At 40.6% G+C, this 14,022-nt stretch overlaps 1 protein-coding gene across 1 annotated transcript in view; it reads left to right on the top strand.

The window, feature by feature from the left end:
• Positions 1-14,022, top strand: part of LOC139711121 (muscle-specific protein 300 kDa-like) — a 311,965-nt gene that overhangs the window by 184,441 nt on the left and 113,502 nt on the right. Inside the window, exons 81-97 of the mRNA XM_071623037.1 lie at positions 140-262; positions 1,012-1,132; positions 1,704-1,909; positions 2,546-2,688; positions 3,526-3,712; positions 4,239-4,544; positions 5,077-5,403; positions 5,899-6,222; positions 7,205-7,525; positions 8,136-8,462; positions 9,069-9,217; positions 9,920-10,106; positions 10,779-11,087; positions 11,641-11,967; positions 12,199-12,507; positions 13,009-13,254; positions 13,876-13,998. Coding sequence (XP_071479138.1) covers positions 140-262; positions 1,012-1,132; positions 1,704-1,909; positions 2,546-2,688; positions 3,526-3,712; positions 4,239-4,544; positions 5,077-5,403; positions 5,899-6,222; positions 7,205-7,525; positions 8,136-8,462; positions 9,069-9,217; positions 9,920-10,106; positions 10,779-11,087; positions 11,641-11,967; positions 12,199-12,507; positions 13,009-13,254; positions 13,876-13,998 — 4,035 coding nt within the window. The remainder of the gene's footprint in view (positions 1-139; positions 263-1,011; positions 1,133-1,703; positions 1,910-2,545; positions 2,689-3,525; positions 3,713-4,238; positions 4,545-5,076; positions 5,404-5,898; positions 6,223-7,204; positions 7,526-8,135; positions 8,463-9,068; positions 9,218-9,919; positions 10,107-10,778; positions 11,088-11,640; positions 11,968-12,198; positions 12,508-13,008; positions 13,255-13,875; positions 13,999-14,022) is intronic.

Below are 14,022 nucleotides of genomic sequence, written 5' to 3'. Positions count from 1 at the left end.
AGCTTTTATCATATTCAGGTAATGAATTCCACACATATTGAGAATATATATTATGTTTCAATTTAATTTTTTGTTTCCAATCTCAGTATTTTTTCAATGTCATTCTTTCTCTTTCATTTCCAATATTTCCCCATGGCAGGACTTCTGGAAGTACTACTCAGACTGTGCCAAGGGTGTGGCTGCCAAACAAGAAGACCTGAAGGAGGCGGTATCCCCCAAACTGGAAGTAGCAGACCTCGTCCAGCAGGTCTTTGAGGCCAAGGTACTGTCCGAAAAACTTTCGTCAGTCCAACCCTTTCACTGCTTATCAAAAATGCCAGCAAATGGGACCCTCCAAAAAATAATGCAATCAATGAATCCCCCCCCCCCCCCCCCCCCCCCCCCCGGTGATGTTTAGGAGGATAATTTTATAACCGTAAAACGTTTCACTCCAGCCTGCCTGTCATGACTTTTGAGCCACAAGTCTTAGGCATCATTTGATATCACATTTACTAAATTTGGACCTTTGGTTCTCATGATATTTACAGTCTCGTGTGCAGCAAAAAGTTCACTTCACACAAATTTTGTGAATGGATGCCTATGATTGAACTGCCTTTAGTGCATTAGAATTATTTGCAGTGACTTGCCCTTTGACATCATTGAGATTCTAGAACTGTATTACCATTACCTTGAGAAAGACTTTTCACTGCAATCTATTCCTTTAAATCAATCAAACATAATACACTATGAGTGCAAGTGCCGATATTTCAATCAGTTGCTATCCATAACTTCTTTCAGGAGCCAGTGTCATAGGAATGCTTGCAATGGAGTGTAAGTCTTGACAATCTAATAGTTGATATATCAAGGAATGAAATGCTTGCATCTGATTGGTTGTTTCCTTGCTGCTGCCATAGTAACTGCAAGCATTGCAACTTCTTACAGTTGGAAGTATTTTGTATGATATACTCCAGGTGTAATGAAGTCATGTGATCTGTTGCATTCATGCTCTCCTCCCATATACCCTCCTTTCAGGCCCTGCAAGACCAGGTGAAAAGTCACAATGCCAAGGTCAAGTGGCTGCTGGCAAGCTGCCAACCCATCTGTCAGCGAGCCAATCCGGCGGACAGCCAGGCTGTGGAGCAAAAGGTCAAAGGTCAGCATTGATGGATTATTGCTCTCTGATTCTCTTTCTTTTTCCAGGGATAGTACAGTTTCGGTTGAGATACACGTAGGGTTTCGGGTTTCCAACGTTTTTGGATGATGATTTTTTGAGATAATGAGTATCTCTTATGTAATATGTAAGAGCATATAATTGTAAGAGGAATTCAACAGTTATTTGATGAAAATTGGTTTTGAAATTATGGCTGAGATATCCAAAACAAAGCAATCCTAGTAGAAGGTGGGACCTACCATTTATTAGAACTGCTTTGTTTTACTTTGTTGGTGGATATCTCAGCCATTTCAAAACTGAATTTCGTCATATAAACTTTGATTTCCCCTTAGAATTGTAGGCTCTTTAACATTTCATAAAGTGGCTTCTAAGTATCTCACAAAAAGTTAAAGGCCAGCTGAATCCTCAGCTCAACCAATACTATATCATCCCTTTAACCTTTCAACCTTCTGTACAATAATGGTAAATGATTGATTTTACATCTTGTAATGTCATAATATAGAAAGCAGAAAATGTGCTGATTTACCAGTATTTTTGCAACCACTACCCACAGACCTGGAGCGGTCATACAGCAAGGCAGAGGAGGCGGCCGTAGGCAGGTTCAACCTGATGTCAGACTGCCTGACAGAGCTCAAGGAGCTGGAATCCAAGATGGCCCAGGCCAGGTCCTGGGTGTCCGAGCACCGCCCACTGGTCAGTCAGCCGGTCAGTCTCCAGTGTCCCATCCAGGACATTCAGAAGCAGGTCTTCCAGCACAAGGTCAGTGAAATATTTGACCGCTACTTGATTGCTTATTTACTGGGGTATTTTGATCAGTGTCACTCAAAGGAAGAATTATTCAAGACTTCCCCGTAAAAGTTTGAATAATCCCAGTGAGAATATAGATATGAATAGAAACATGACAATAAATATATGAATAAATGAAATGAATACCTATAAATGGTCATATGCTTCTTGTCTTTCTAAATATCTTTATATTGAAATAATGGTTCATCTGGAACAGTGATCACCTGCATTAGCTCATTGTTATGGACCCAACCACTGGATGATTTTGTTCTGAACAAGAGTAGTATTATGAAAAATGTAGCACTTGATGGTTGATTTCTGTGTATTCAGTAAGGCTTAATTTGTTTCCAGTATTTTAGAGATTGTAGCAGGAAGGAAATTTACACTTATTGTAGCAAAATGTATGCACTTTTGTTGGTGATGTCGTATGGCAATTTCATCTCTCGATTGTAATCTTAATTTTTCAGGTTTGCCGTTTGCACGTTCACTATAAAATCACTATCTTTATGAATGTTTCATGATCATTGAAAATAACAAAATAATTGTTCTAATGCAAATGATGATTGATTGTTTTACATCAAACTCTGTTTCCATAACTACCTGCTTCAGATGGTATGTGAGACAGGTGAGATGCACCAGCCCCTGGTGGAATCAATCATGGAAGACGGCTGGACGCTGGCGGCAAAACTTGGAAAGGAGGACAGGAAGCAACTCACTGAGAATGTTGATAGACTCAAAGAATCATATGATAGGTAGGCATGGCGAGAATATCAAATTGTTTATTATGATTTCAATGTCTGTAGTTTATTCAGGCAGCTAGTTTTAGAATGCTCAGATTTAGATGTACAAATGCTAAGATAAATAGATAAATGCATGGATGGATTGATAGATGGATGGATGGTTGGAAGGATGGGTGGATACAGATAGATATTAGGTAGAATAATGCAGATCGGTGGATAGATCAATGGAGATATAGATAGATAGATAGATAGATAGATAGATAGATAGATAGATAGATAGATAGATAGATAGATAGATAGATAGATAGATAGATAGACAGACAGACAGAATAGATAGATAGATGGATAATGGATAGATAAATATAAATAAATAGATCAGTAGAAAGATACTGATTGGAGGATGGATGAATGGATAGCTAAATATGGATAGATAGATAGATAGATAGATAGATGCATATTTATATATGTGAGAGATAGATTGCTATTTGGATAGAAAGGTCAGGTATATTCTCTTTTGAATTAGTGTGAATGATCACTGACCATTTATCAGTTGTTATGCGTGATGTCATATTTTTTTAGTTTAAATGTTTTGTGCCAAAAAGTTATATCATTCTAAAATTCAAAAGTTTGCTTAAGAGTATCACTCTATTCTGTTAAAAAGCATAAAATAAAAGTCATTGCATGAGGATCTATTCCCAATGGAGAAAGAGTGCCGTCAGAACACACAGTAATCCGAAACAGTATTCTTGAGTTGTGCAGTGTATGCAAGATAATTGATTGGGGGGCACTCATTTATTGTATGCAGTTAACATTCATTTGTTAAACTTCACTTCCAATGTTCATTCATAGGACACTAAGCTCAGCTGCAACCAAGCACGAGACACTGACTAAAGCCTATGATGACCGACTGGCCTTCGAGGCCGATCTTGGACATCAGGATGGTCAGTTCCAGGAACTGAAGGCACTGGTTGACCAGCTGGACCAGCCAATTGGACTCTCCTCTGCAGATGCCAATGACCGATTGGTCAGGTGCAAGGTGAGACAGACATTTGGAGGAAACTTTCTTGTCCTCCTTGAAGGTTGTGACCCTCTTTGCTACACCTTCCCAATTATGCAAAATTTTGCAAAATTTTTACCATAGAACAAACACTTAGAATTTACTTTCCCCGAAATTGATGTTTTCTTGGGTTTCCTCTATTGTTTGTGTGAAATATAAGGTGTTCTGAAGTTTCCTAAAAACCAGAGGGGTTATTGTTTTTCAATTCTACTCCTTAGTACTAACTGGCTTTCGGGATCCCAAATGAACACATTTGCACACTGCTGACAAGATGGATATTTCAGGGGCTGCAGAACAGAACCCTTGACCTAACCAACTGAGAGCACAATTTGAAAAATTCAATGTGTGAATGCTTGTATTGTAAGCCTAGTTCTGTTATCACTTTGGTTTGATAGGTTTCTAGAGAATAGTACATTGTATGATAAAAGTATATTCATGCAATGAAGAGGAATAAACATCACATGAGTTCCAGCTGATGGTTCTCACTGATTCAAAATTTTTCCAGGATCTGCAGTCAAAGTTGGATGATCTTCAGACTCCCCTGGAGGGACTCCACGCCGGCCGCGATCACATGACCGAGCAAGGTCAGGTCAACCACAGTGATGACGTCGCCAAGCTGGATCAGCTTAACGAGGAACTAAAGAGGGCGCTAGACTCCAAGGCGAAGGAAGTGTTGGAGGCTAAGGAGGCAAGGCGGGAGTACGAGGAGGGTGCAGCCAAGCTACAGGAGTGTCTTCAGTGCTACCAGCAGGAAGTACCAGCCATAGAGGAACCAGGGATTGCTACGGAGGACAAATTGCAGAAGTGCAAGGTCAGAAAGTCTTGTCTTAAAAATTGTCATTTTCTAGTATGTACAGCTTAGGTAATGGTATGTGTATATTTGTGATAAACTGGAGCATTTCTTATACCAGATTATTATTTTTTTTTAAATCTTGCATCAGCTTGTGAAAAATTTTGAGTAAAATTCCTACTTTCAAGATTTTCTTTTGGTTTTGTCTGAACTGAAACAAGAAACACAAGGAGTGCAATCTCATACCGAGATACTATCGTGCTTCAACTTTTTTTCTCTTAAATCCAGGAGGTGCTAATGACAAGGTTGTGGAATGTGCATTTTCAGACTCTTGTTAGAGCATTCTAAAGTTATCTGCAATAAAAAAATTTACACATATGTCATGAAAGCACATATTTACCAATGTTGGCTGTCTCCTATCAGCTAGAACAAGTTTACGCTGTCATACTTTCGAAAGTTACAACTGTCATGAGGCATGAGTATGCAATCATATAATGTCAACTTATTGACACATCCATTTCATATTCATGTAAATTAACTTGTTCTCCCACAGGCTGCTCTTGAGAGAATCCAATCCCTTGAGGAAGCCCTCGCACAGCTGCCCAAACAGGGTCAAGCGGTCACCGCCACAGCTGACCAGTCTGACCAGAGGGCGGTCACCTCCACCGTCCACAAGCTGACCTCCGACCTCAAGGCGGCCCGGGCCAAGTTGGTCCAGCGGCAGAAGTCCCTCGAGGGCAAAGTGAAGGACAAGGCGGCACTGAAGGAAGATCTTGAGGAGTCCCTCAAGGAACTGGAGGCATGGAGCAAGGAGGTCGGGCAGCCCGTAGTCCTGGGTCTGGAGGTGGAGCCAGCCAGGGAGGCCCTCATGCAGCATGAGGTAGGAATACGCATTAACTCTATCATTACCAGTGGTAAATTGACTGAATGCAATGTCATCGGCATGTTTAGATGGCAGGCTTGAGAAGGTTAATGACGCATCTTACCAGCAGTCATACTCTTGACTGTAAGGTATACAACATAATTGGCAACTAAAAACATTTTCTATTGATTGGAAGATATGTGTACACACATGGAAGATCCCTGAATAGATTTAATAGTAGTCTCTAAAGATTATAAGCTCAATTATATCAGTAGAAAATTATGATATCATTTCATTGAAAGTCTTGATTGAAATATCCCCTGCAAATGTTTGAATGGTTTATTTTGTGAATCTTTACAATCAAAACATATTGGATTTAGGTTCTTTGGCAAATATGACAAAAATGATGGCTTCATCTTATCTGCATTCATTTCAAAATCCATGTATTCACATGTATAATTTTGAACGATATCTTCAAGTTTTTGCAATACTTGTACCAATGATTCTGTTTAGACAAACCAACCCAACATGGAGAGCGCCCTCCAGCGAGCCCAAGCCCTCATCATCTCCACCAAGGCAAAGTACGGTGACCTGGAGGAGCCGCTTAGCCCCACCCTCCGGTCCCAGCTAGAGGCCATGGATGCCCTCCACTCCCACCTTCTGCAGGCCTCCAGGGAGCGGGCCACGGACCTGGCGGAGGCGGTGAACCTCCGTGAGGAGTTCCACGGACAGACGGCGGAGGTGAAGCGGTGGGTGGAGGAGGCGGAAGACCTACTGGACCGGGCGGAGAAGGGAGTGGATTACCTGGACGGAGAGAACCAGCTACAGGAACACAGGGTGAGTGTGTAGGAGAAGATCCCTCAAGAAAGTTTGAGACAGGTGTTTGTGAGAACTATACAACATTGTAGTTTAATATGTGTGTGTTTTGTACGGGAGTTGGATGGGTTTCTCTAAAAGATTCTTCTAGCCAAGTTTTGTGTAAATCAGTATGATTAAGTCTCTGTATCTTACACAGCTAATTGGTCTGAGTGTTTGTTTTGAGGATCATATTGAAGTGGGTTATTTTATATGCTGTATTTTTGTTTGTCCTCAAATGTGGACCCTTCTTGTACAACACTCAAAACACATTGTAAGGAAATAAACTTCATGGTCTTCAGGATGAGGTGATTCCAGAGTCAGCTACTCAAGTTGTTATATTGTACCTTCATGGATGATCTTCTTCATTCATCATACTAGCTGATGCATTATTCTGACTTTTCGTAGAGTTGTAGTTGCTGGTATCAATCATGTTGATCTCATTCATCCAAAATGGCTCTGTAAGACATGTTCTTCAAAGACTTCATGTGCAGTAAAAAAAAAAAAAAGAAAATGCATGAACTGTTTATATCATTTTCCATTTCCATTTTTGTTGTTAGTTTCTATACTGTAGAGCAAGCATATCAAGTCTTTTGTAGAAATGTAACTGAGTTTTGTAATTTTTCATTGTTACTCCTACAAAGATGAACAGAAAAAGAAAGAGAAGTACATTATAAGTGGATTACAGGTACCCACGGTGAAGGCTAATGTTCATAAGCATGGTATACCTTTTCTACTTTTCTTTACTGCAGTTCTGTTGTGTTTCTAAGGCAAGCAGCTGCAGTTCATAAGTTTCAACCAGGTTATAAACTTATCCTCTTAAAAATGCTACTTCAGTTCAAAGTAGTCTGTTATGACTGTTATTTTGTATAGTGCAGCACAGTATATTGTTATAATATCTGGGCAATGTAAATGTTCTTTGCTATCATTCTCATCATTATCAATATGCTCTTTTTGTGCTCAGCGCTTCTTCTCGCAAGAGTCCCTGTACCAGAACAAGATGGATGGGGTGGTGGAACTGGCTGAGCGCCTTGCCCCGACCCTGACTCCAGAGACCCGCGACGAGATGAAGGGGGACCTGACCAACCTCAACGCCAGACTCTCGGCGGTGGTGATCGGGGGCAGGGAGTGTGAGGAGAAGCTGCACAGGGCCCTCAGCGACTGGCAGGACTTCCAGGGAGGGGTGAGGGATGTGGAGAAGGTCCTCCGGGAGGTGCAACAGAGGAGGACGTACCCCACCCCGACCAGCCTCCCCCAGGCCCAGGATAACACGCAACTCAGCAAGGTTTGTAGTGTGGCAACTTGCATCAAAGGTCAATACATCATATGAAATATATAACTGGAGATGATTAAAGTTTCTTCTCTTCACTCTTATATATCTACAAATGATATATTTCTCTTAATTGTCTGTTCCTCTCTCTTGACCTACAAGCCAACGGCACCAGAGGACTCAAAACACTATTTGAAATGTTTTCCTTTAAAGATGCTCTGATATATCATGTCTGTATGATTTGAGTAAGATGTTATCATCAGAAAGAACTGTATTTTGGTGCTAATATTTTCAATGAGCCCAATGGTGTTTAACATATCCAGGGCAGTCTGTAAGTTTTACTTGAAGATGCAAATATTGTGGTATATGTTTCACAATTTGGAAGGAAATTTTCAGAACTTAATCCAATGAGGACGGACTGATTTTGCTCAACACGCATTTCCCATAGACACCTGCCCGACTGTACTCAGGACACGTCCTCAACAGGTTAAGAGCGATTATTGCGAGAAATCTGCTATGACCAGTATAGATATACATTGTATATTCATCTAGATTAGAATATCATCCATTGAATAACTGATATGAAGAAAAAAAATTACCGGATCCCACTACTCTTTCTATCCAGGAAATGGAGAGCATGGTACAATCCCAGCAGACCCAGCTCAAGCTGCTGCGCTCCTTCTCCAGCCCGCTTCTGGAGCAAGGGACGCCCTCTGGCCAGGATACAGTTGACACCAGGCTCCAGTCTCTGGAGGACCTCTTCGACGCTCTCAGTGAGCAGGTGGAGGAGGACGGAGCCAGGAGCCGTGACCAAGAGCAGGCCTGGAGGCGGTTCACCGACAAGACCCGGAAGCTGATGGAGACAGTAGCGAGTGCCGAGGATGCCCTCCCAGTGTCCATGTCCTATGGAGCAGATGCCAGTGACTTGAGGAGCAAATTAGATGCTGTGAAAGTATGTTATTGTTAATCTTGATATATGAACCACCTGCATGACTCATTTGATATAGTTGTCATTTGCAATTGTAGTCCTGACATCCAAAACTTCTCCAATTTCCATATACCTCAGTATTTTTGTATGTCTGTTGTGTTTTTACAAAGCACTGGAAACACCCAAACCTTATGTACATCACTGGGTGATATTTCAAAGCTACCCTGGGAACTCATGAATATTCATCTACCTCACATCATTACCACAGTAGTTCTTATGAAATAATTTTGTGATATCCTTTCTCTATTTTTTTTATTTTCATACTGTGTGTTGTATAACTGTGATGACCACATTAAACTACAAAAAAAAGTTTTATGCATGGATATGATTTGACGGTTTTATACAACTGAAATCATGTGATGTGCACATTAAAGTGCTTCATGTATAACCTGGCAGAGTAGACCATATTCTGTTGGTGGTGTCATTGATTCATATGAAATTAAGTGATAATGTTCTTAGTAACATTCTGGGATCAGTTTTAGGTGTTAAAATTGCAATATGTCATGCTAGTTACATACATTATGTGCAGGTGGATTAAATTCAAAGTTGTCATTTCTGTCTTGGCTGTAGAAGGCGCAGGCAATACTTGATGCTGGTAAAGATGCCCCAGTTGAGTTGGAGAGGGCTACAGCACAACTCCTGACTGATGTCTTAACCCAACCACACCTTGCAGAACCAGTCACCAAGGACTCTCGGGATGCCATAGAAAAGTTCAAGAGGTAAACAGATGAACCGCTGTCAGAGATTTCTTTAAGTGCAGTACTAATTTCTAGACCATGCACTCCTTGGAAGTATTTTTGCCCTTTGAAGTGTAGCTTAGTTTGCTGGAAATTACTCATTTAAAGTTGAAAATAGTATCCCGGACAATGATGATGTCATATCAAAGATGTTCCAGACAGTGAAACTTTAGGATAGAAATCCTATTTTGGTAACTCGTATGATTGGAATTGATTTGCAAAGCAACTTACCTTTGCTACAAACTACAGTCAAAATCTTTATAGAAGTGTCACATATATATCAAAGTGTAATCAAAAGCTTAGATTTTGTCATAAAATACATTTTTCATAGAGTCAAAACCAAATATACACCCTTCTTTAAAAATAGTTCTTAAGAAGTTCAGCTTTATTTTCTCAAGGTGATGACAGCAGATTTGAAACCAAAAGGTCGATATTCCCATCTTAGTGCACTTATGCAGTTTGTTAGCACCATGCAGTTTCACGGTATTCTCTTTCAGGGGGTAATTATCAGTCTTGAGATCTTTATAAACACGCAACATTTTTTTTTTTTTTTTATCTGACAGAAAAGGGTTAACCTCCTCAACATCAAAAGTGAAAAAAAAAGGAAGTAAAGAAGTATTCAGCAATGGAGAATGATATTTGAGTAGCTTTTAAACCTTAATTGATGTTTCTTTTTCTCTCCAGCCTTCAAGATTCTATTGCTAGGCTCCGTGCCAGCCTGGAGAATGAGTTGTCAGACCGAGCAGCCTTTAAGACCCAGGCAGATCAGACCTTGGCCGACCTGGTGACTGGGAAGACAAGACTAGACAAGATCACATCAAGCATAGACCCTCTGGTTTCATCTGCAGAGGAAAAGATTGCACAGCTCCAGGTGAGAATATTATGATAATTTGTTTATTACATAGCTGCATAATAATATTTACTTTGCAAGTGTATCGAATTGTAAAGGTTAAAATATGCAAAATTTGTGTATGAATCATCCAAAAAGTTTTTCAAGAGAAAAAGATGTCAGTTACCAACATATGGTTGATTTTAGATGTAAGTAATCAGCGAATTCATCACCTCTAAATCATGCACATCAAGAAACTGTCAACATATCAAGTGAATTAATCTATGTATGTTTGTATGACACAAAGGCCCGAATTCACGAAGGTGGTACAAATGAAACCATGGTTTAAACCATGGACAAAAACCATGGAGCGCCAAGTGTCGCATGGAATATTTTGTTACGAAATCAGTCATTTTGTCGATGAATGATTATTTTGTAACGAAATGACAACATTTTGTAACTAAATGAGCATTTCGTCCATGAAATGATGATTTCGTTAACGAAACGGTCATTTTGTCGACGAAATGACCAATATTCCGTGCGACACTTGGCGCTCCATAGTTTTTGTCCATGGTTTAAACCATGGTTTCATTTGTACCACCTTCGTGAATTCGGACCAAAGTATGGGGCTGAATCATAGGGGTCACTACATAAAACTGGGATGATGACAAATATGAAATAATCAAATTTCATATCACATATTTCTGTGCCTAGGATCTGGAGGAAGAACTTGAGCCCAAACTTGAGACAGCCGAGGAGCTGTGTTCACGGCAGCAGCAAAAGTACGCCAACCTCCACTCCGTCCCACCGCCTGGTGTGACAGAAACACTGGAGGCTCTCAGATCACAGAGGGCGGGGCTGGTGAGTCAGCTAGACTCCAGTGCCCAGGAGTTGGAGAGGGCCAAGAGTCTGAGGCAGGACTTTCACCAGCAGACGTACACAGTGGAACAGGCTGTGGACGAGGCAGAGACCCTGTTGGCAGAGCCTATCAGGGATGTGCCAAAGGCCAAGGAAAAACAGGAGGTATGATGGCAGACTAACTTTTTGGAACTCCTTTGAAATCTTTGTAGATCACATTATTTACATCTTGATCTTACAAATCAGTGTATTTGATATTATTTACAATGTAAATGTTCCTATACCCAATGCTTCATCATTATGATTATTTCAAATCTATGTGGCAGTTGTTTGCTACTGCATAGATGTACAATTGGAAATTTGAATTTTGTGTATAGAAATCATTTGAAAACATCCACATACAATGGTTATATTGTGTGTATGCATGTACATTGTAAATGTGTTTTTGCGTATGATATGTTTATGTCATTGTTGGTGAGTTTTGATGGATTCATCTACAGGACCTTGCTAACTTGAACAGCAGATAACCACACCAAATAGCATATTCATGCACCCTGTCACTGTACAACTCTGGCAGTGAAGAACTAGAAATATTATAACTACATTGTAGAAACAAATTGTGCAAGCACAAGCCAAAGACACATTAAAATCCTGCTCCTGAATATATCAGCTCTAGATTAAATCGTATTTGAGTTATTTGTTGTGTTTTCATTGACAGAAACTTCATGCAAGTCTGGCATCTGCCCAGACCCTGATGGCATCCATCCAGGGAATGGCCCAGGAGCTGACCGATCAGACTGACCAGCCAGACCAGCAGCAAGGAGTAGTGGCCACAGTGGCCTCCCTTCAGACTCATCTGGCCAAGGTCATCCACTCCAATGAGCAGGTCACCAGGGAACTGACCGATGCCCTTGAGCCGTGGAAGCTGTACCACCGAGCGAAGGAGTCGGTCAGCGAATGGGTTGACCGGCAAGCAGAGGTTGTTCATCCTCATCTGAACCTGGGAAGCTTGCCAGCTGTGATGCGGCAGTTGCAAGACCACAGGGTCAGTATCAGAACTTTGACTATCATGTCTCTGGAAGAATATTGCACTTACTAGATATTCACTGAAGTTTACGCACTGATCATGGTGAAGTCTGAATATCAATAGGGCAAAATTAAAGCAACCAAGGTGAGAGAGCTAAAATTGTTGCCCATTAGTGGTTGAACCGTTGCTGCTACTACTATTACTACTACCACTACTCATTTGCCTGATTATTCATTCTTTTGGATGCAGACATTGCTTGCTGATGCTCCAGAAACAAGCGACATCGGCGAGCTTCTGACGTCTTCTTCAGCCATTCTCACCAAGGTGTGCCATGACCCGTCTTACAAAGACTCTGCAAAGAATTTGAATGATGGCATTGCTGACACCGTCACTGCAGCTGAAGAGCGGAAGGCATCCCTGGAGGGCGCCGCCAAGAGGTGGCAGAACTACCAAGGAAGAGTCAATGACCTCTACCACAAGATAGCGGATGCCAAGGAGAGGATGCTGTCTCCAGACCTGGAGCGGATGTCACTCGGCGACCAGCTGGAGAAACAGAAGGTATCCCCATCCCTCTCATTAGTCTCTGAGCACTGACAAGGGTGATTCGCTCCACATAAACCTTGAGCAGAACATCATTATTTCTTCTACCTCTTGAGATGTTATTGTCTGTCATACATAAGTAATGATTGACTAAATGTTGACGTCATATTTTACAATTGCTGTTGCTTAGAAGGGCATTTATCATAATTTTACTCAGCATCCATTTATAAAAATCCATTATAAAAAAATCCATTAAAAAAAAAAGATGTCATCCTTGTACATAGGAAATAAATAATTTTTCCTGCTTCAGATCTCTGGCATTTGCATATCATTCCATATTTTCCTTCTTCTATTTCACTTTAAGCTTTCAGTCTTCTCCCCAAGAAAATGATTCTTATGAATGAATTTCATGTGGGGAGGTAAGATTTAAGAAAAATGAGACAAATGTTTGACTGCCCAGTGATCATCTGTGTCCAGGCTGGAAAGTGATTAAATGTATTTCTCAATCCTATTTTCCAGGAGGTGCTTGAAAAATTGGACGCTGCTGAGAAGCGTCTACAAGACCTGAATGCCGTCCACGCTGACCTCACACCCGGTAGCCAAACAAGCAGTGAGATCGACGGTGATGATGAAGAGGAGGAGGAAGAAGAGGCCACTGAGAAGATTACAGACCCTCAGCTGATAGGTCTCCAAGAGGAGATTTCCAGGATCATAGCTGTGGCCACACAGCATGGAGATGTCCTCGAAAAGTCCTTGATCCAGCAGGTAAAACATTCACCCATAATTATAAGTTTTTGTCGTGGTATATCCTTCAAAGAATGATTGATCAAAACTGGGAAAAAATATAGTTTTCATAATGTAGATATTTTTGGTATGCAATGCAATATTCATAAACAAAGACCGTGTAGTCCTTTTTAAGATTGCCATTATTTCTCCACACATTACTTAGAAAATAGTCACAGCTTTGTTGAGAGATATTTGCTTGACAACATTTTCTTCATTCAATATTGTTACGTAGATGTCTCTCACTGCTAAGTTCTGAAGTGATAATGCCATCTGAGCTTGTATTTAGAACTCATATATCTTTAAAGACTGCCTAATCAATGTTAAGGGGTCTTCAGAAATGCACAAGTGTAATTGCCCAAATGCGTCGTGGAATGCACTGTGAAACATATACCAACTAAACCCTAAAGTAGAGAGCCTGTAACACAGACAATTGCAGCTCAAGAAGCTTATAAAACATAGAATATACATTGTAATAATATTGTTCTACTAATCATTTAAGCATTATTACAATGTCAGATTATTATGCATCGCACAGAGAATGCAGTTTACTTTAATTAAAGATCTTTAAGTTGTAACATATATTCTGCCTTGTATGTTCAGGAGGAGTATGATCATCAACTGGAAATACTGGAAGCCAAAATTCAGAAGGCACAGGATGCTATGGCAACACCAGTAGAACCAACAAGCATGGAACAAATCAAGGAACAGATTGCTCAACACAGAGTGAGTTGCTATCAATTGCATAGA

Source organism: Diadema antillarum, unplaced genomic scaffold (assembly GCF_040938485.1).
Source record: "Diadema antillarum isolate AM-2024a unplaced genomic scaffold, OU_Dant_1.0 seq00001612_RagTag, whole genome shotgun sequence".
In the NCBI taxonomy this organism is placed as follows: Eukaryota; Metazoa; Echinodermata; class Echinoidea; order Diadematoida; family Diadematidae; genus Diadema; species Diadema antillarum.
The sequence above is the reverse complement of the archived record's forward strand: the minus strand, read 5'-3'. Positions and strand labels throughout refer to the sequence as shown.